Source organism: Acipenser ruthenus, chromosome 20, assembly GCF_902713425.1.
Source record: "Acipenser ruthenus chromosome 20, fAciRut3.2 maternal haplotype, whole genome shotgun sequence".
Taxonomy (NCBI): Eukaryota; Metazoa; Chordata; class Actinopteri; order Acipenseriformes; family Acipenseridae; genus Acipenser; species Acipenser ruthenus.
The window spans coordinates 10,972,316-10,995,054 of record NC_081208.1 but is presented as its reverse complement, the minus strand read 5'-3'; the positions used below and the strand labels follow the sequence as shown (position 1 = coordinate 10,995,054).

Here is a 22,739-nt window from a genome sequence, read left to right as displayed (position 1 = left end):
GGCCATCTTGGAAACTGAGCACTGTGGACTGCAATTTAATAGTGTAGGAAAAGTGGCCAGGGTGTCAAAAAAAGATAACCTCACACACACGCCTCATTTAAACAGTTGTAACAACATATTAGAACATGTAACACACACAAAAGAAAAACAACTTGACTTCCCCTTTTAAGTGTTTAATGAGTCTGGCCCTAGGTATTTAGAATCGTAGTTTACAAAAACACTTGCCTACTAGATTTAATTACTTTGAATCTGCAGATATTTAATGTAACAATCTATTTCTGTGCTTTTACAAACAGCCGCTAGAGAGGATGAGTACTTCTTAGCAGGTAGAATAATAGCCGTATCTATAGTGCATGGTGGGCCAGGGCCGCAGTTCCTCTCAAAGGACCTTGTCAACTACATTACAAACCAGCCTGGTTTCAATGCCAAAATAGAAGATGTGGCAGATACAGAAATAAGAAAGGTACTGCACGAGGTAGGGAAAAAGTGTAACTGAGGTAGGCTTAAAAGTGAAACTCTTAAGAGAAAAATAAAAACTGCAATATGGGAAATCACTGACAGGGTAAAGGTGTTGTCCATTGTTGGCTTAAAACTTCTTTCAAGCTAATTCTGTTCATGTTTCATAAAGTATATTGTTGGACTAATTCAACCACAAGTTATCTTGTGTGTTTTACTTTATCTATTTATTTACCTTTTAAGTCATGGCATTTCATAAAATTTATATATTTGTTTTTTGTAATAGTGTAATTTTCTTTACAGATACAGGATGCCAATTCTGTAGACAGTCTTCGAAACATAATTATGCAAAACAGCGCTGTGCTACAAACAGCTGGATGTTTCCATTATGCCCAAGATCTGGAGGCCAAGGACAGAATTGTGAAGGAATATCTTCTGTGGTACATAATCTACAGAAACCATTTTGATATTCAAAGGTAATTTTTGTGCAATATTTACTTGGACAAATACAGGTCCATACACCAAAGATCAAGAATAGGATCCTTTTGCATTACTGTCCAGTATTTGTATCCATCTAGACCAGGGATGTCCAATAATGGTCTTGGAGGGCCACAGTCCGGCAGGTTTTCTAGGTCTCCTTAAATCACCAACCCCTTCAGAACTGGGAAGAGTACTTAAATTAGTCCAATTAGCACAATAATTATTTAAATTAGATACGTAAGTGATGGGGTGGAATGAATATTTGCTGGACTGTGGCCCTCCAGGACCAGGATTGGGCACCCCTAATCTAGACGAGTGGTTTTCAACCCTTTTCCTGGTCCCACTGTGTCTGCTGGGTTTCATTCCAACTGAGCTGTCAATTACTTTGCCAAAACCTTCATTGAACTAATACAAGTAATAAATACACATTTTTCGCTGTTGTCAGCTCTTAAAAGTTTGTTCATAATTCAGTTAAGGGGTTAAGCAAGTGAGCACTCCGTTGAAATGAAAACCAGCAGACACAGTGGGTTGCCAGGACCAGGATTGAAAACCACCGATCTAGAACATGCATAGAGTCTGCTTTTTTAATGTATAATGTCAAATGCTACAGCGATCAGTATGACAAAGTGATTATAGAATTTCAAGCATTTTTGTGTAACGTTCCTAGAAAATGTGGTACTCTCGTACCATATGCTTCCTTATTAACAAATAAGGGATTATTCACAGACACCTGTTTGTTTTTTTTGTGTGTGTGATTGCATAAATTAAACACAGTAATTCAAAGATGGTCTAAATATAAACTTGGTATCTCCATTACTGTTCATCCAGCCACTTTATAAAAGTAAGGACATTTGTTTCTGCCTTTTTGTTTTTATGAATAGGTTCAAAGAGGGACTCAACATCCCACTTTACTGGCGGGTTTCATGTGCTACTCTGACAAAAAGCTCAGAGCTACAGACTTGGAAAACCTTTTCAAAGTGGAGCTAAGTGGAGTTGGAAGCAACAGACGAAGGGAAGAAAGTAAAACCATAGGCTTCTGGGCAGACTACTTGCTTGATTGTGAAGGTTTTTCAATTTCATTTATTTTTTGTCAACATTTTTAGATTTTTGTACATTTGCAAAATAACTGATAACTTTGTGTCAAAAAAAACCAAAAGCATATTAAACACATTAATGTAAGTTTGCAATGGGAAATGGTCTGATTACAAAAGTGTGTACATTAAAATACATCTTGTTCCACTCATCCCTAATTTCATAAAAAAATATTTTTATATGGCCATAAGCATAATGTGGTGCACGTGATATCTATGTGGGAATTGTGTGGTTACATGTCTGTATTATGATTTACATGTAATTTAAAAAAAAAAAAACATGTGAAAGGTTGTAATGAATATGTAATGGATCTTTTGCATTTCTGAATTTCAGAACAAGAAAGTGCTGCGTCCCTGGAAGATGTCCTAATGTTCGCCACAGGGCTGAGATCACTGCCACCTGCAGGAATCCAACCATGGCCTTCTATTGAGTTTTTGAGCAATTCACAGTTCCCAATGGCACACACCTGTGGAAATATTATAAAGCTACCTTTAGCAGACACCTACAGTTCATTTAAGACTTCCATGGATTTCGGAATCCAGAATTCTCCGGGATTTGGCTGTATCTAGATCAGTCACTCCTGGTCTAAAAGAGCTACAGCAATGCTTAATTTACTTGTTTTCTATTTAAAAAAAAAAACAAAAAAACAAAAAAAAACTAAAAAAACTGTTAATGCTGTTTGTACAATTGTTAATATTTAAAAGAAATATATATAAGTAGTGTATAGTGGACAGAACTATATTCTGCTAAATAAGAAGTATTCAGAAGTATTCGTCAGAGTAGAAGTTTGTAATGTTTAGAAATTTAGAGCCCGGAAATTTCTTTTAATGTAAGATACAATTGTAAAGCTGACTCCCAGTTGTCAGGGCTTTGCAAATTATTTTGTTCCATGATGTGTTCCACATATGCTTGTATTTCTGTGTCTCCACATGATACAACCATATCACCTAGCTCTGAAAAAGTAAGGAGTTCCTCTTCTTCTACTCTGAATCCACAGTCCCTGGACCCAAATCTGCAAACGAAAGCAGTGGATAGTTTAATTTCACACATCAACCTGGTCCTGGAGGGTCGCAGTGTGTGCTGGTTTTCGTCCCACCCAAGTCCTCAGTGACTTAATCAGTCTAATTATTTAATTGGCTGGATGCATTTAACACCTATCTAGGCTACACAATATTGTATTTAAACTGTACCTTGAATCAAATGCACATTTTAAACCGTCAACTCTAAATTACCTAAAAAAAATATGATGACTTGAGAAGTTGGAACAAAAACCAGCAGACACTACGGCCCTCCATGACCAGGGTTGGCCATCCATAGTTTAGAGTCTATGAAACAGGACTGTTGGAATAAAAACATGTTTTTATAAATAAGGATTCAGCTTGTGTATTTTGCCAATCTTACTAAAGACACACAGGAAATCTCTTATTCTGGGACCCAATGTTATTTTATAGGCTATTCTAGGAGTAGTGGTAATCACAACCCTTCATTTTGTAGAATTGATTTTGTTTAATTATACTGAATTGTTTTATATTTTTAGGTGAAACTAGAAACAAGTGTATAGGGAAATGTTGGTCTAAGCATGTAGATCGGAAGCCATCTCGCAGTCACAGCACAGTGGACCAATTTAAAGGTGCTAAAAAAATGGTTAGGATGTCACAATAATAAAATGTTAAAAAAAAAAAAATACCTTATGCAAATTGTTGTATCAACACATGGGAACCATGTTTTTTTTTTTTTTTTTATTACCTGCGAGGTAAACTGTAAAGCTCAGTTGGAACTCCACCTGGACATATAGCAAGCCTGGATGGTCGTATCCGCTGGAGGTTCCACAGCTCTGTGCACTCATCGAGATCCTTCTGAAGCACATTGTTGAAAGAGAATCGTAGCAAATATTGCAGTTCATGACTGCTGTTGAAATGCCCTGCATCTTGGAGATCACCAAAAAGGTCTATCCAAAACTGTGACCTAGAATAATATTAAAAAATGGTCTTAATGCCATTTTTCAAACATAATTATAATTTATTTTTTAGCAGACATCCTTACTCAGGGTGACTTAGTCACAAAATATACACATTTCAAGAATTACAGTAAAACAGTTCAGGTATGAGTGCTCAGTGCAATGGAGTGAAAAGCAGGTGCATTTACAATAATAAAGACAGTTAACAAAAACAATTAAAAAGTGAAGGATTTAAATACACACATTAGTATAAGTTATACCTATGGTTTTACAGACTCTGGTTAGAACTAATCTTAGTTTAGATAAACTAGTGCTAATCAGGGTCTGAAACCACCCCGTAATGTCTGTATTTAATAATAATAATACACTTTATTTTATATAGTGCCTTTAAAAGTAACATCTCAAAGCGCTTTACAACCAGAAAAAAAAGTCATAGAAATGCCTTACTATTAAATCATGCATTTTAATTTGACCTTTTAAGGAGTGATAGCAGGGAGCAGCAAGGTGGAGAGCAGAGAAGTGTGAGTTATCAGTAACTAAAGCTGTAACCTCAAGAGTCTTACCTGCCCTTTCTGAATGTAAACCACCAAGACTCTATTCGCTGATTGCTGATTGACGGACCATACATGTGGCTTGCTGACCCAGCGTAGTAGTCTGAATCAAGAGAACGAAGTGTGCACTGAATTGCTGCCATAGTCCCATTCTCTGTTCCACAGTCTGTTCTTAACCTCATTGGGACCAATCCAAGAAACTGCATACCGTGAATAAAGTTTTGTGCAATCACTGCTGGGTTGTTGTTTGTAGAGCCACAAACAAGCCATAAGATCCGTCTGGAGAAACCATCGACACATCCAGACAAAGCAAAACCAAATGGTTTTAGCTTATCGTAGCCATCGACATGCCACATGTAGTTTGGACCTAAGGAGTGATATATGCGGCGGACAAACCTATGACGTCTTCTCAGTTCAGTCCCTGTTGGGTTTAGTGCAGACAGCAACCTCATAACCGCAGACCGTTTCACTTGTAATCTGTATTTTTGTTTTAATATTTGCCACATTGTGCGATAGCCAAATAGCTGTCCTGGTCCTCGCACCTCACGCATTATGGCACTTCTCACATCCCTCATAGAAGAATAGTTCTTTCTTCTGAACAAACCAGCTTGCTTTAATCGGTTCTTTAGTGTACAGGTGCTGTACTGAATTCCATGAAAGCTGAAAAGCATATCTAATATAACCTCATATGTATGTCCTTGATGAAAATAATGCGTAATTAAATCAATGTCAGACACCGAGGAGGACGGGTCACAGTGTGATGGACTTTCCTCTTGCTGAGGTGGATCACCAGTTTCAACATGCACTGGGTTATGTCTTCCACAAGAAGCACAGGTTTGAACAGAACCTTGCATCTGTTCACCACAAAATATGCAATACATAGTATCTGAAACAAAAGTTAAAAAGTAGTAAAGCCAAAAAGTTGTACTAGGTTACATGGTTTTGTATACAATGTTTAATAGTGCTCTATTTAGTTTGACTTTTTTTGTAAGAGAGTAGTAACCAATCAAACTTAAGTATATTAAATACAATTGCAGGAAGTCACATATGTGAATACATTATATACTGTATATAGATATACTATCAAACAGTAGGGTATGGTGGGACAAGACGCCCAGACTCAAAACTGTCACAAAGCATGCTTGTAGCGTGCAATACCATAATATACCAACAGGCTATCCTTGAGAGTTTTGTAACTGCATACTCACAGCTACAGAGGACAAAAATACTGTTTCAGTTCATTGTATTTGAACACATAATTAATCATTCTGTGACATTGTTTTTTCTCTACTTGCTAATGACACGGGCTAAGACGAGGATGCTACATTTATTAATTTATTATTTAAAAGGATCTTTAAAATTTGATCACCTGATCATCCTTAAATGGAAATTAATTACTAAATTACAACACGTTTGCCAATGCGAATGTTGATGTCTAAATGCAGTGCATGACATACATGTACAACAAACTGGGGTGCGCTCAATAGGCCGAGTGCTCTGCCATAGCGCTTCGAGACGGAAGTTCTTATTGAAAAGTCTATGTTAGCAGACAGCGCTTCAAGGACTACATTACGCTTAATTAACAAAATGTTGACTACTTAAAAAAAACAAAAACAAAAAAAAACATAAATAGTTCAGGTTTAACTTATCACATACTGTACGTGTTGTAAGGAAAAAAAACAAACAGTATTTGGAAAAATCACGTATCAGCCACAGCACTTGTTTACATCCAACCTCCTGAAACGCCCACCTAACACTCAGCGAAACAGGCAGCTTCTTGTTACGAGCGCTCTGGGCGAACACGTCTTTACATTTCCACTACTGATCATAATGAACAGCTGATGAGTGTTTCCTACGTGAACAAATTATTTTTAATTGCTGTCACAAATGTCAAGTCGCCGTTTATCTTTTGGTAGTTTATAAAAACTCCCTAATTAACCATTACTTTTCCTATCAACACTAATCAGCTGGTCAATCAGTCTGATTACTCTCAGCAAAAGTTAATATACCGTTGTAACTCGTTTGTCATTCACTATAATTAGACATCAACATTCGTCTTGGCAAACTAACCATTTACGAGTTCATTTATATATTTTGCCCCACTCTACCCTATATTAGTCCAAAACGAGTGTGAAATAAACGAATACAAAACATTATTAAAATTCAAACAAGAGAAAAGTGATTTACCACGGTAAGCAAAGCTGTGTTTCAGCAAAATGGGTCTGTTAGTTTCACTTCAAGATGAACAGTGCAAACATGGGCACAGTACAGCGTACAAACACTATCAAACAGCTATGAAACGAAAAGCAAAATTGATAAAGTGCGCAGTGGGGGTGTTCTGACCATCTGAGCATCCCCCTCCAAATGAGCATCCCGTAGCACAGATTACACCGTGTAACAATTTTTTATTTTTTTTTTGGTTCCTGGGTAGTAAGTGTTATTTCCTAATTGCTTATGCCTCAAAAGTATAGAAAATGGTTATTATTCCCCACAAACTTTGCTTTTGTGACCAGGACAGTGATATTTTGAAATGTACCTATTTTCCAGAACATTCCAGATAGATTCAGTGCTGAGTAAACTTGGAGTAACTTCTAGAACTTTCCAGTAATATAAATAGCTGCTCCATAATGGTAACAAGTACCCGTCTCTTCCCCTGGCTCACTCGGTGCACCTCAAAGAGGATTACAACAGCATCAAGACCTTGCTGGACGCCTTGAAGTATGATGAGTACGGCTGGGAGGTCATAGGAGACTTCAAAATGGTGGCATTCCTGATGGGTCTCCAAGGCGGTTTTAACAAGTTTCCCTGCTATCTTTGGCTTTGGGACAGCAGGGACACCAAGGCGCAATACCACAGGCGGGACTTGCCACAGCGGACCGAGTTCTCTGTGGAGAGGAACAATGTCAAGTGGGAGCCACTGGTGGACCCCTGGAAGGTGCTGATGCCACCACTGCACATCAAATTGGGCCTTATGAAACAATTTGTCAGAGCTCTAGATAAGGAGTCGGCAGCCTTCAAGTACCTTCAAGACTTCTTCCCTAAGCTGTCTGAGGCAAAGGTCAAAGCCGGTGTCTTCGTCGGACCACAGATAACGAAGATCCTGGAGTGCAATGAATTCCCCAAGAAGCTCACTAGTAAAGAGAAAGCAGCTTGGAACAGCTTTGTCGCAGTGGTTTGGGGCTTCCTGGGCAATCACAAGGCCGAAAACTATGTGGAGCTGGTTGAGACTCTGGTGAAGAACTACGGCACAATGGGCTGTAGGATGTCCCTCAAAGTCCATATCCTTGATGCTCATCTTGATAAATTCAAGGAGAACATGGGAGCGTACTCGGAGGAGCAAGGTGAGCGCTTCCACCAGGATATACTGGACTTTGAACGCCGCTACCAAGGACAGTAGCGAAAAATACTGCTCCAAATGGGCTACCCTGTGTTTTAATTGAAATGTACAGGTTTTAATGCTCTAAATCCTGGGTATCTCATTTGGAGGGGCAGCACAATGAAACTGATAAAGGTGATGTGCATTTGGAAGTGCAATGTAGATGTGTCTAAGACAGAAAAGAAGGCTCTGTGTGCAGCTTTAGATTGCAGGGTAGATGGATCAGAGACAACATCTTGAGGAAGTTATTATTTATTTATCTAATTACTGTTTTTGTGGCAGAAAAATAACAACAGAAATCCCAGCAATAACAATTGGTTTCTCCAGCTATGCTGTGGAAGCCGAACTAAACAACTAAAAAAGAACAGAGCAAAGACATTCTTCTACCCATTGACTTTACATTTTTTGCACATAAATGAAAAATCATGCGATAACTCTTCAGCAGAGTACGGAGTGCATTCAGTGTGTGCCCGTCTGTTGCAGTGATCACATTGCACCTGAAAAAAGTAAAATAAATACATATTTTCCACTTGATGATTGCTAAACACATTACCCAGCTATAGATGACACTAAGTAATTATTTATGATTTCCATTACACGAGAGTAGATGTTAAAACTTCATGCTGATTTGAACTCGGCTCTCGCCAAGATAAGCACCAACTAAGACTTAGCTTTACAGTAAACTAATGTGATCCATATGGGTCTCCATCCATTCACGTTTCCTTCCATATGATGATGTAGATATCCTTCTGTCTGGTGTTAATGGCTGAAGTGTAATGCTGGCTCTAGAGATCAGCTTATTTTGCCTCCCTGGCGCATCAGCACACACAACGGCTGCGATGCTGGCTCCGGGGATCAACCACAGTGCGAATGTTGAATGTTGTCTTTTGTGTGTAATGTTTTGATGGAACAGGTGGCAAATTATTGGTCATGTTACGCTTGTCTTCCAATGCTAAGGCCAAACATCGCAGCACCTGGTCATGGCGTCAAGTAAACCGTCCTTGGCTAAGAGCCACCTTACATCCTGTCAAAATGTGCCTTAATGTTGCAAGTGATGAACACAAAGGACATGAGGGATCCTCTCCTACCCAGAGGTTTAGGTTCTGTGGTGATGGGAGAACATCATATGTAGCCAACGATAAAATCCTCAGCAGCTGCTTGATGTGCCAGCACCAAGCACCTCTGAACAGAAGAGCCTGTGAACAAAAGAGCCAGGAGTCAAGAGCCTGTGAACTCTTGAAATGTGTTTAATTTGTGATAATCTAAATTGGTCAATTTTTTGCACTTGTTAGCAGTTATACTTGCTCTTATTAGGACTGAAGCTATTGTATATTGCATGTATTTTTTTTTTTTTTTTTTTTTAAATATGTATATTTTGTGACAAATGTAAATCGCACTGGGTAAGGGTGTCTGCTAATAAATAAATAAATACATAAATACATAAATACATAAATAAATAAATAAATAAATAAATAAATAAATAAATAAATATAAATAAATAAATATAAATAAATAAATATAATTAATCAATTAATTAATTGATCAATTAATTAATTAATACTATTTATTATTATTATTATTATTATTATTATTATTATTATTATTATTATTTATTTCTAGCAGACGCCCTTATCCAGGGTGACTTACAGTTGTATACAGGGCAGCAGTGTGGAGTAGTGGTTAGGGCTCTGGACTCTTGACTGGAGGGTTGTGGGTTCAATCCCCAGTCGGGGACACTGCTGTTGTACCCTTGAGCAAGGTACTTTACCTAGATTGCTCCAGTAAAAACCCAACTGTATAAATGGGTAATTGTACGTAAAAATAATGTGATATCTTGTGACAATTGTAAGTCGCCCTGGATAAGGACGTCTGCTAATAAATAATAATACAAAAGAGATACATCAAGAATTACAGTTCAATTAGGCCCTAACCCCCCCCCCCCTCTTTTTTCATCTCTCTGTCATTGTTTTACTTGTTTTAGAGCTCTCAATTGTTAATTTTTATTTATGTGTACTATGCCCAATTATTTTACTTTCTTGTTATGGAAAACAAATAAAAAACTATTGTTCAAAAAAAATAATAATTACAGTTCAATTAAGTGCAAGATACAAAATACAATCACTTCAGGTTATAATACAAGAGATACATCAATACTACTACGACTAATAATAATAACCAAGCTACGCCCCTGAATAGATCAGTGGTGGACATAGCGGTGGACATTTCACTTGCCTACCAATATCACGGGGTGTAAAAATGTTTTAAACACTGTGCACATGAAAGCATCTCGCAATCGCGGCTAGCTGCGGTTCTGCTCGCTCTATTGCTCAACAGGCGCGTCTTTTTAGAATAAACTGTAATGGTAGTGATGGCATTCCATGATATTTCCATGGATGTGGAAATACTCCAGGAGTCTAGTGTCCTTAACATCTACTTGGTTACACAGAATTAAATAACCTACACTCGAAGGGCAGTAACTTGCCTGAATTACGCAAACACAATTTCGTCCAGTGGCCTCCGTGCTGGTGCTGGTCCTGGTCCTGGTCCTGGTCCGCGGGCTCCCTCTGAGCTGGTAAAGGCACCAAAGTTGAAAATAAATTGGAGCGAATACATTTTTCTTTAAGCATTTAAAGTATCCTAGTTGACACTGTAACTTGTCATTTTAAAGCTATAAATTACAGGGGTTTTTTCTTCTTCTGCATACAGTTCAGGATCTACTCTTTATATTTAGCTAGACATTGTTGCTCGATTTTTTGTTTTTCCATTCAATAATTCTTCCCGATTTAAAAAAAAGAATAAGAAATCACCCAAGAAACAGAACCCCCACATACAGCCACTTTCGTAAATTAGTTTATCAATTGGGCGTCCGTGATAATTAATAATAAAGAGGTCTGTTATTCACGTTATGAAAAAAAAAATGAACCTCTGATCAAAGACACTCGGTTTAAGTTCACATTTGCGTTTTTAAATTATCTTAAGTGAAGTATTATAATGTACACAATACCGATTGCAAATGATGGTACTAAATTGCCATACATATCTTAAAACACAAATTAAATTAAATGATTGTACCTTGCTATGGTTGTTTGAATTCTGATGGTAGCTCAAATTCTGGAGGTGTGTCATATGACGTCATAAGATGTCAAAAAATGGAAATGCGCATGTGCAGTAGCCCATATGGAGGGGATGCTCAGTTTTTCAGAACAGGGGCATGTCTTTATTACCGAATTTACACACATGTATGAATTAGTCATTGCTGTTCATAATTCCTATTAGTAACTGTGTAGCTAAGTATTTTAATGTATATATTCTATTTTAAATCTCTTATTTTTTAATCAATAACTAAAATGATAGATATAATAGATAAAAATGCATTGAGAATGTACAGTATCGTATTTAAGGTGCAGTACTGTAGCTTATATGAAGAAACGGATGAGCTGTTGTAAGGAGTGGACAGTTTGCACATGCTGAGGAATTAGAACGAGAGATGAACAAGATAATAATCTGTTGAATACAGCATACGAATTTGCATCTTCGCTAAATCTAAAATAGCTGATAATTCAGTTTTAGTGCAGACTGAACCGAGCCCTGTCTGTTCCCATCCTAGACGTTTTCCGAAAAATTAAATCCATGAACACAGTTACATTTTCGGAAGTGTAATTTGATATCTATTCCAAGTCATGTGAAAACAGAAAAGTGCCGTTTTCAGAAAACCAATTTTCTGATTCGTTTTCTGAAAACATGATCTCATGTAAACGTAATAATGGGCTCTATGTAGCATTGATTTTTCTTTCGTTATTTTCACTCCCAAAACTTAGATTCATCCCTACTCTGAGGTAGTTAAATTACGACTGTTCACTTACCCTTGATGTATTATAATTGTTTTTACTGATTTACGGCTTCGGTGTGTGCCTTTAAAATAAAGCAACTTAAAATAAAAAAATAAAAAATCTTGACTTTTGGCATTGCAAATCTATTTATAATGAGATGCAATTCCAATCTCTCCTCTATAATGAGCAGTCATTTATGCTGTTCATAAACTTGCGGTGATACTACGGTAGTTGTTCACGAAAAGAGCTGCTTAGTACATCGCACGCAGAGATTCTAAAAAATAATATCCATGGCGATCAATAATAGATTAATTGATTCATCTCTAATAAAAATTACATTTTATTAAAATAATTGTCATTTCTAATGGAGATAATCTGTATAGTGATAAACCAAGCTTTTAAATGTGGATCCATCATGGTCTATCTTTATGTAAAAGCGTCTCGAACCTCAGTACATGTAAGCGTGTCAGTGTGCTGTCCCACGCGAGGCCTCAGAACAGAATCCCTACACACTGTTCCTTCCTAATCCCTAAGGATGAGATTCATTGCAGCAGCAGCAGCACTGTGACAGCCCCACAGCATGTGGAAATGTCTGTGTCTATCATTGCTGCTGTCTGGCAGGGATGGATTACCTGTGACAAAATCAACACCGAGACCAGACAAGCTGATACCAAAATACAGCGTCTCCCTTCCTGGTCTTGCATTACAAGGTAGCAGCTAAACCAGTAGTACAGGCGATCACATTACACTGCTATTTTTGACCTGAGTGTGATTTGATGGAGGATTTCTGAAGTTGGCACACCTCACTGGTTTCCTTGGATATGACCTCCCATCATCTTAACAAGAAACTATAAATTCTCCTCTTATAATAATTGTAATCACTATGAATTAACTTATTATAAATGACAAAAAACGAAAATCTTAAACTTAAACATATACTTAAACATGACCTCTAATATCTTGTGCAACACCTCTAATATAAAGTTCTAAGGTGTTGCACATCCTTCATGTGCAAGCCTCTTTTGTCCTGTCTGACTGTACAGCCATTGCTGTACAGAAGAAGCAACCTCTACCTCTGCAGTAGTTGTAAATGGGTATGTTCAGGAAACCTCTACACTTTGTAGGACAGATTGCTATGTATGTGAATGTCATGCGATATTTAGTAAAGTTCTAAGTTGGGTGAAATGGGCAACAAGAACCAGTCATTCTGCATTAAGTTTAATACTTGGAATAATATATTAGGCTAATTATTGGATGGTCCATTATAATTTTACTTATGGGATTCATCTCAAAGGATACAGCTCAGAAGAAAGTAAATTAAAAATAATTGATTTGCTAGAAATACTGGCAGGATACAGAAACAAGGAAACCAGTTGCTTTTACTGAAATGAGTACATTGGAGCACTGGTGCATTAACAATATAAATCCTTAGTGATGGTCTATTTTAGGGTATTGATTCTTTCTAAGTTAAAACTATACCAGCATGAAGTTAACGGGACTGTATAATTGGGACTGTCTGTAGCTGCCTGATACAGGAGCACTGGGTGGCTTCAGTAATGTTGAGCTCTTTGTCTTCCAGCCTGTTTTTTTATTGGAAGCTATGTTGTTTACTGAAAGAAGGGTCCTCCCTCTAATCATACGTAATCAAACTGTTCCTATAAATAGCCCTCTCGTCTATGCCTCCTTGCTGTTTGTTTGGTCCTCCTCCTCCCCTGCCTCCACCTTGCAGCGAGCCTTGTCCAGGGGGTTCCAGAGTGTCACTTATCCAGCCCGCTGGCTATAGGTGTTGTTATGTTTAGAGTTGTGCATGTTCGATGCTACAGGGGTGACGTAATGGGGAACTGTGGAAAATCGGGTGACGGTTCCTGGGGGGACAGCTTGGGCTAGGAACACACAGGGTGGACTTCTAAAATAAAGCTGAGTGTTAGTGAGTGTTTGTTCTGACACATAATAAACAACGTTTATAAGTACAAGAGTCTTGCGTCCTTCCTGACACAACATTTGGCCTGATTCCTGTGGCACAGACGTCCTGCATGTAACAACTACCTGGCACCACACATTCCCTGCATTGTTTACAGGCCTGGGGTGCATCACAGACTTTGTACACCAGCCCTCAGTCAACGCGGCTGTAACCCCGGTCATCCAACCCCTGCGGAGAGTGCCTCTGTCCCTCCGAGACCAGGTCACAGCAGAACTACAGCGCCTCCTCGACTCGGACATCATCGAATCCATCAACGCCTCTCCTTGGATTTCGAACCTGGTCATCGCACGCAAAAAATCTGGAGAACTGCGTCTTTGTGTGGACCTGCGTGCAGTCAACAAAGCCATCATTCCAGATAAATACCCCCTGCCCACCGCTGAAGAACTCACCACACATTTCCATGGCTCCACTGTTTTCAGCAAACTGGATTTAAAGCAGGGTTATCTTCAAGTGCCGCTGGCACCGGCCAGCCGAGACCTCACGGCCTTTGTCACACATATGGGGGTTTTCCGATATAAATGCATTCCCTTTGGCCTCAGCTCCGCCCCCAGCTGCTTCCAGAAGATAATGTCTCTTCTTCTAGCTGGCATACCTGGGGTGTCCATTTACTTGGACGATATTGTAGTTCATGGAGCCACCCAGTCTCAACATGATGCCTGTCTACTTCAGGTTTTCCGTCAGCTCTCTGCCCATCACGTTACGCTTAACACTGAGAAGTGCCTACTTGGTGTTCCAGAGGTAGAGTTTGTAGGGTACAAGCTCTCAGGGCAAGGCATCACTCCTATCTTCTCGCATGTGGACGCCATCCAGACCCTCCCTGACCCACAGTCAGTACCCCAACTGGTATCTTTTCTGGGCATGGCTACGTATTACCTCCGTTTTCTCCCACAGTTTGCCTCCACTACAGCTCCACTACGCCACCTCCTCAAAAAGGACATACCATGGGAGTGGACCACAGCTTGTCGCCATGCCATGCAGACTATTAAGCATCAGCTCACTTCAGCCCCTACGCTGGCACACTTCAGTCTTGCAGCACCTACAGTTGTTACCTGTGATGCCTCTGCAGTGGCTTTGGGTGCTGTACTGTCACAACTTCATAATGGGGTAGAGAAACCGGTGGCATTTGCTTCCCGCTCCCTCACTCCAGCTGAACAAAAGTACTCGGTGGGTGAGAGGGAAGCGTTGGCCTGCATTTGGGCATGTGAGCGCTGGCACCTCTATCTCTACGGCAGAGCCTTCACAATGCGAACTGATCATCAAGCTCTCACTGCACTTTTGTCCACTAGCGGCTCAGGACATAAACCACTACGGCTACTGAGATGGGCTGACCGTTTAAACCAGTACAATTATACTCTAGAATTCACACCAGGCCGACAGAACACAGTTGCTGATCTTCTGTCAAGAGCAGTCATGCCACTGTCAACAGTCCAGCAGGTAACGGACACCGAACCTGACCTAGTGCAACTGCTTCAAGCACCCCTGTCTGCAGTTGTCTCCATGGAAGTGCTGCGTAAAGGCTCCCAGGACGATGCACTATTTACCACGCTCCGCACCTACATCAGAGACGGGTGGCCATCCAGCGTGGCAGGGGAGCTGTTGCCCTATTACAGAGTGAGAGCAGAGCTATCCTGCTGGGAGGACGTCTGCATCGCCAGGGGTCACCGCACCCTGATTATAGCAGCTCTGAGAGCACAGGTCTTGAGAATGGCACATGAACGACATCTTGGGGTGGTTAAACTTAAACAGCGCTGCACCAAGACATCGAGCTGATGGTCAAAGATTGCACTGCATGCCTTCTTAGCGGCAAGGCTTCTCCACCGACTCCTGTCCCTCTTTCTCCTGTGCAGTGGCCGTCTGCACCTTGGAAGCATCTCCAGGTGGACCTCTGTGGAGAACTGCATGGTGCTCCAGCTCATGCTCGATACCTCTTAGTGGTGCATGACCTTCATTCAAAGTGGCCAGAAGCTCTGCCGATGGGGTCAGTCACCACTCAAGCAGTGATGCAAAGGCTGGATTCATTGTTTGCTCGTTGGGGTCTACCAGACATCATTACCACAGACAACGGGCTCCAATTCATCTCAAATGACTTTACCACTTACCTGGCAGAAAAAGCTATTAAACACATCAGGACAGCTGTTTAACACCCCCAGTCTAACGGAGGTGTGGAGCGCCTCAACCAGACGCTAAAGAATGGCATTCGTGCTTACCTGACCGAGGGCTGGCAGTTTGAAGCAGCTCTCTTGCAAACCCTCCTACACTGCCGTGCCTCTAAGCACACAACTACAGGGGTGTCCCCAGCGTTGCTGATGCTGGGAAGGGAATTACAACTCCCTCTTGATCGCCTTAGTTTTGCAAAGAGTAATCCTGCACCGTCAGTTACACGTTTGCACGTAGAGGCTCAGCAGCAGCGTATGAAGCTGAGGTTTGACCAGTCCCGAAGGGCCAAACCACCTAAATTGCAGGATCTGGACTGGGTGCGTGTCTGGCTTCCCCGGCGTCACAGCAAGCTACAGCCTCGATGGTCAGAACCGTCACAGATTATGAAAAAGCTGGGTCCAGCTACTTACTGTCTGCAGGATGGGTCACGATGGCATGCAGATCGCCTGAGGAAGGTTCCGGTGCCAACAGAAGCACAAGGAGGGGGGAGCACTCCTTCACTTCTTTCCTGGCAGCCCCCGGCTGTGATTGACAATGGGCTGGCAGCCCCACCTGCACCTCTCAGGGCTCCTCAAGTTGTACGACGACTTCAGAGGGCCAAACAACAGCCTACATGGATGAAGGACTATGTGACTGGCTAATGGTGTTTAAAAAAGGGGGGGAAATGTTATGTTTAGAGTTGTGCATGTTCGATGCTACAGGGGTGACGTAATGGGGAACTGTGGAAAATCGGGTGACGGTTCCTGGGGGGACAGCTTGGGCTAGGAACACAGAGGGTCGGACTTCTAAAATAAAGCTGAGTGTTAGGGAGTGTTTGTTCTGACAGATAATAAACAACAACGTTTATAAGTACAAGAGTCTTGCGTCCTTCCTGACACAACAGCTGTGTGAACAGGATGGTTGGGTGGTGACATCACAGATCAGGAAATGCAGGCAAACACAAGGAATGTGGGTTGAGACACAAATTCTCTCTTTATTTATTTAATAATAAATAATAAACAAAACAAAACTGCCACAAGGGCCAAATAAACAGTTCAAATGAAATAGTACACACACAAAATAAAACCAGTATCATGCTGGTTTAAAACCAGCATGCTTATCAATTATTTTTCTCTTATGTTTGTGTGGTAGCTCTTTCTCTCTCATTCCTTCTCTGCACTCGTCTCAACAACCCCGGTCAGCAAAAGCTAATGTTTTTTTATATAGTGGTCGAGGGATTAACTGTTTATCCCTCGACCACATTCTGCACAAGATAAATCATTAGCTGCTGACCACTCATTCTCACAAGATGTAGTTTGTTATAGTTTAACTACATTAAACTATAACAATAAAACACACATACATGTCGATAATGACAACAGTAAATAATAATAATAATACAAAATAAAATAATTAAACACAGGGGTGGGGTGTACCCCGTCACAAGCTGCCATCAATCAATTAGGGCAATCAAGACTCTACCGTGATGGGAAGTATGTGTTCTGAGCAAACCTACACATTGTTCCCTCCTCCCTCCTCCTAACCCTAACCCTACCCTACGCGCTGTTTCCTCCTCCCTCCTCCTAACCCTAACCTACGCGCTGTTCCCTCCTCCATCCTCCTAACCCTAACCCTAACCTACGCGCTGTTCCCTCCTCCCTCCTCCTAACCCTAACCTACACGCTGTTTCCTCCTCCATCCTCCTAACCCTAACCCTAACCTACGCGCTGTTCCCTAACCTACGTGCTGTTTCCTCCTCCTAACCCTAACCTACGCGCTGGTCCCTCCTCCCTCCTCCTAACCCTGACCCTAACCTACGCGCTGTTTCCTCCTCCCTTCTACTAACCCTAACCTACGCACTGTTTCCTCCTCCCTCCTCCTAACCCCAACCCTAACCTACGCGCTGTTCCCTAACCTACGCACTGTTCACTCCTCCCTCCTCTTAACCCTAACCCTAACCTACGCGCTGTTCCCTAACCTACGCGCTGTTTCCTCCTCCCTCCTCCTAACCCTAACCTACGCGCTGTTTCCTCCTCCCTCCTCCTAACCCTAACTCTAACCTACGCGCTGTTCCCTCCTCCCTCCTCCTAACCCTAACCCTAACCCTACCCTACGCGCTGTTCCATCCTACCTCCTCCTAACCCTAACCTACGCGCTGTTCCCTCCTCCCTCCTCCTAACCCTAACCCTAACCTACGCTCTGTTCCCTCCTCCCTCCTCCTAACCCTAACCTACGCGCTGTTCCCTCCTCCCTCCTCCTAACCCTAACCCTAACCTACGCGCTGTTCCCTCCTCCCTCCTCCTAACCCTAACCTACGCGCTGTTCCCTCCTCCCTCCTCCTAACCCTAACCCTAACCTACGCGCTGTTTCCTCCTCCCTTCTCCTAACCCTAACCTACGCACTGTTCCCTCCTCCCTCCTCCTAACCCTAACCTACGCGCTGTTCCCTCCTCCCTCCTCCTAACCCTAACCCTAACCTAAGCGCTGTTTCCTCCTCCCTCCTCCTAACCATGACCCTAACCTACGCGCTGTTCCCTCCTCCCTCCTCCTAACCCTAACCCTACCCTATGCGCTGTTCCCTCCTAACCCTAACCCTAACCTACACGCTGTTTCCTCCTCCATCCTCCTAACCCTAACCCTAACCTACGCGCTGTTTCCTCCTCCCTTCTCCTAACCCTAACCTATGCGCTGTTTCCTCCTCCCTTCTCCTAACCCTAACCTACGCGCTGTTCCCTAACCTACGCACTGTTCACTTCTCCCTCCTCTTAACCCGAACCCTAACCTACGCGCTGTTCCCTAACTTACGCGCTGTTTCCTCCTCCCTCCTCCTAACCCTAACCTACGCGCTGTTTCCTCCTCCCTCCTCCTAACCCTAACTCTAACCTACGCGCTGTTCCCTCCTCCCTCCTCCTAACCCTAACCCTACCCTACGCGCTGTTCCCTCCTACCTCCTCCTAACCCTAACCTACTCGCTGTTCCCTCCTCCCTCCTCCTAACCCTAACCCTAACCTACGCGCTGTTCCCTCCTCCCTCCTCCTAACCCTAACCTACGCGCTGTTCCCTCCTCCTAACCCTAACCCTAACCTACGCGCTGTTTCCTCCTCCCTTCTCCTAACCCTAACCTACGCACTGTTCCCTCCTCCCTCCTCCTAACCCTAACCCTAACCTAAGCGCTGTTTCCTCCTCCCTCCTCCTAACCATGACCCTAACCTACGCGCTGTTCCCTCCTCCCTCCTCCTAACCCTAACCCTACCCTACGCGCTGTTCCCTCCTAACCCTAACCCTAACCTACACGCTGTTTCCTCCTCCATCCTCCTAACCCTAACCCTAACCTACGCGCTGTTTCCTCCTCCCTTCTCCTAACCCTAACCTATGCGCTGTTTCCTCCTCCCTTCTCCTAACCCTAACCTACGCGCTGTTCCCTAACCTACGCACTGTTCACTTCTCCCTCCTCTTAACCCGAACCCTAACCTACGCGCTGTTCCCTAACTTACGCGCTGTTTCCTCCTCCCTCCTCCTAACCCTAACCTACGCGCTGTTTCCTCCTCCCTCCTCCTAACCCTAACTCTAACCTACGCGCTGTTCCCTCCTCCCTCCTCCTAACCCTAACCCTACCCTACGCGCTGTTCCCTCCTACCTCCTCCTAACCCTAACCTACTCGCTGTTCCCTCCTCCCTCCTCCTAACCCTAACCCTAACCTACGCGCTGTTCCCTCCTCCCTCCTCCTAACCCTAACCTACGCGCTGTTCCCTCCTCCTAACCCTAACCCTAACCTACGCGCTGTTTCCTCCTCCCTTCTCCTAACCCTAACCTACGCACTGTTCCCTCTTCCCTCCTCCCTCCTCCTAACCCTAACCTACGCGCTGTTCCCTCCTCCCTCCTCCTAACCCTAACCCTAACCTACGCGCTGTTCCCTCCTCCCTCCTCCTAACCCTAACCTACGCGCTGTTCCCTCCTCCCTCCTCCTAACCCTAACCCTAACCTACGCGCTGTTTCCTCCTCCCTTCTCCTAACCCTAACCTACGCACTGTTCCCTCCTCCCTCCTCCTAACCCTAACCTACGCGCTGTTCCCTCCTCCCTCCTCCTAACCCTAACCCTAACCTAAGCGCTGTTTCCTCCTCCCTCCTCCTAACCATGACCCTAACCTACGCGCTGTTCCCTCCTCCCTCCTCCTAACCCTAACCCTACCCTACGCGCTGTTCCCTCCTAACCCTAACCCTAACCTACACGCTGTTTCCTCCTCCATCCTCCTAACCCTAACCCTAACCTACGCGCTGTTTCCTCCTCCCTTCTCCTAACCCTAACCTATGCGCTGTTTCCTCCTCCCTTCTCCTAACCCTAACCTACGCGCTGTTCCCTAACCTACGCACTGTTCACTTCTCCCTCCTCTTAACCCGAACCCTAACCTACGCGCTGTTCCCTAACTTACGCGCTGTTTCCTCCTCCCTCCTCCTAACCCTAACCTACGCGCTGTTTCCTCCTCCCTCCTCCTAACCCTAACTCTAACCTACGCGCTGTTCCCTCCTCCCTCCTCCTAACCCTAACCCTACCCTACGCGCTGTTCCCTCCTACCTCCTCCTAACCCTAACCTACTCGCTGTTCCCTCCTCCCTCCTCCTAACCCTAACCCTAACCTACGCGCTGTTCCCTCCTCCCTCCTCCTAACCCTAACCTACGCGCTGTTCCCTCCTCCTAACCCTAACCCTAACCTACGCGCTGTTTCCTCCTCCCTTCTCCTAACCCTAACCTACGCACTGTTCCCTCCTCCCTCCTCCTAACCCTAACCCTAACCTAAGCGCTGTTTCCTCCTCCCTCCTCCTAACCATGACCCTAACCTACGCGCTGTTCCCTCCTCCCTCCTCCTAACCCTAACCCTACCCTACGCGCTGTTCCCTCCTAACCCTAACCCTAACCTACACGCTGTTTCCTCCTCCATCCTCCTAACCCTAACCCTAACCTACGCGCTGTTTCCTCCTCCCTTCTCCTAACCCTAACCTATGCGCTGTTTCCTCCTCCCTTCTCCTAACCCTAACCTACGCGCTGTTCCCTAACCTACGCACTGTTCACTTCTCCCTCCTCTTAACCCGAACCCTAACCTACGCGCTGTTCCCTAACTTACGCGCTGTTTCCTCCTCCCTCCTCCTAACCCTAACCTACGCGCTGTTTCCTCCTCCCTCCTCCTAACCCTAACTCTAACCTACGCGCTGTTCCCTCCTCCCTCCTCCTAACCCTAACCCTACCCTACGCGCTGTTCCCTCCTACCTCCTCCTAACCCTAACCTACTCGCTGTTCCCTCCTCCCTCCTCCTAACCCTAACCCTAACCTACGCGCTGTTCCCTCCTCCCTCCTCCTAACCCTAACCTACGCGCTGTTCCCTCCTCCTAACCCTAACCCTAACCTACGCGCTGTTTCCTCCTCCCTTCTCCTAACCCTAACCTACGCACTGTTCCCTCCTCCCTCCTCCTAACCCTAACCCTAACCTAAGCGCTGTTTCCTCCTCCCTCCTCCTAACCATGACCCTAACCTACGCGCTGTTCCCTCCTCCCTCCTCCTAACCCTAACCCTACCCTACGCGCTGTTCCCTCCTAACCCTAACCCTAACCTACACGCTGTTTCCTCCTCCATCCTCCTAACCCTAACCCTAACCTACGCGCTGTTTCCTCCTCCCTTCTCCTAACCCTAACCTATGCGCTGTTTCCTCCTCCCTCCTCCTAACCCTAACCTACGCGCTGTTTCCTCCTCCCTCCTCCTAACCCTAACTCTAACCTACGCGCTGTTCCCTCCTCCCTCCTCCTAACCCTAACCCTAACCCTACCCTACGCGCTGTTCCCTCCTACCTCCTCCTAACCCTAACCTACTCGCTGTTCCCTCCTCCCTCCTCCTAACCCTAACCCTAACCTACGCGCTGTTCCCTCCTCCCTCCTCCTAACCCTAACCTACGCGCTGTTCCCTCCTCCCTCCTCCTAACCCTAACCCTAACCTACGCGCTGTTTCCTCCTCCCTTCTCCTAACCCTAACCTACGCACTGTTCCCTCCTCCCTCCTCCTAACCCTAACCCTAACCTAAGCGCTGTTTCCTCCTCCCTCCTCCTAACCATGACCCTAACCTACGCGCTGTTCCCTCCTCCCTCCTCCTAACCCTAACCCTACCCTACGCGCTGTTCCCTCCTAACCCTAACCCTAACCTACGCACTGTTTCCTCCTCCCTCCTCCCTCCTCCTAACCCTAACCCTAACCTACGCGCTGTTTCCTCCTCCCTTCTCCTAACCCTAACCTACGCGCTGTTCCCTCCTCCCTCCTCCTAACCCTAACCCTACCCTACGCGCTGTTCCCTCCTAACCCTAACCCTAACCTACACGCTGTTTCCTCCTCCATCCTCCTAACCCTAACCCTAACCTACACGCTGTTCCCTCCTCCATCCTCCTAACCCTAACCTACGCGCTGTTCCCTCCTCCCTCCTCCTAACCCTAACCCTACCCTACGCGCTGTTCCCTCCTAACCCTAACCCTAACCTACACGCTGTTTCCTCCTCCATCCTCCTAACCCTAACCCTAACCTACGCGCTGTTTCCTCCTCCCTTCTCCAAACCTAACCTACGCGCTGTTCCCTCCTCCCTCCTCCTAACCCTAACCTACGCGCTGTTCCCTCCTCCCTCCTCCTAACCCTAACCCTAACCTACGCGCTGTTTCCTCCTCCCTTCTCCTAACCCTAACCTACGCACTGTTCCCTCCTCCCTCCTCCTAACCCTAACCCTAACCTAAGCGCTGTTTCCTCCTCCCTCCTCCTAACCATGACCCTAACCTACGCGCTGTTCCCTCCTCCCTCCTCCTAACCCTAACCCTACCCTACGCGCTGTTCCCTCCTAACCCTAACCCTAACCTA

At 44.1% G+C, this 22,739-nt stretch overlaps 1 protein-coding gene across 4 annotated transcripts; it reads right to left on the bottom strand.

Annotated features, from left to right (window-relative positions):
* Positions 1-1,995: 1,995 nt before the first annotated feature.
* Positions 1,996-9,105, bottom strand: LOC117424998 (uncharacterized). 4 transcript variants are annotated; one of them, XM_058993468.1, is made up of 3 exons: positions 4,549-9,105; positions 3,775-3,993; positions 1,996-3,040 (listed from the first exon to the last, which is right to left on the bottom strand). In XM_058993468.1, exons 1-3 carry the CDS (start codon positions 5,415-5,417, stop codon positions 2,833-2,835), a joined length of 1,296 nt encoding a protein of 431 aa, XP_058849451.1. In that variant the 5' UTR covers positions 5,418-9,105; the 3' UTR covers positions 1,996-2,832. The 4 variants fall into 4 exon arrangements, with proteins under 4 accessions (XP_058849451.1, XP_033897490.3, XP_058849452.1 ...); XM_034041599.3 differs by having other exon boundaries at positions 3,812-3,993; XM_058993469.1 differs by having other exon boundaries at positions 3,775-3,884.
* Positions 9,106-22,739: the final 13,634 nt, after the last annotated feature.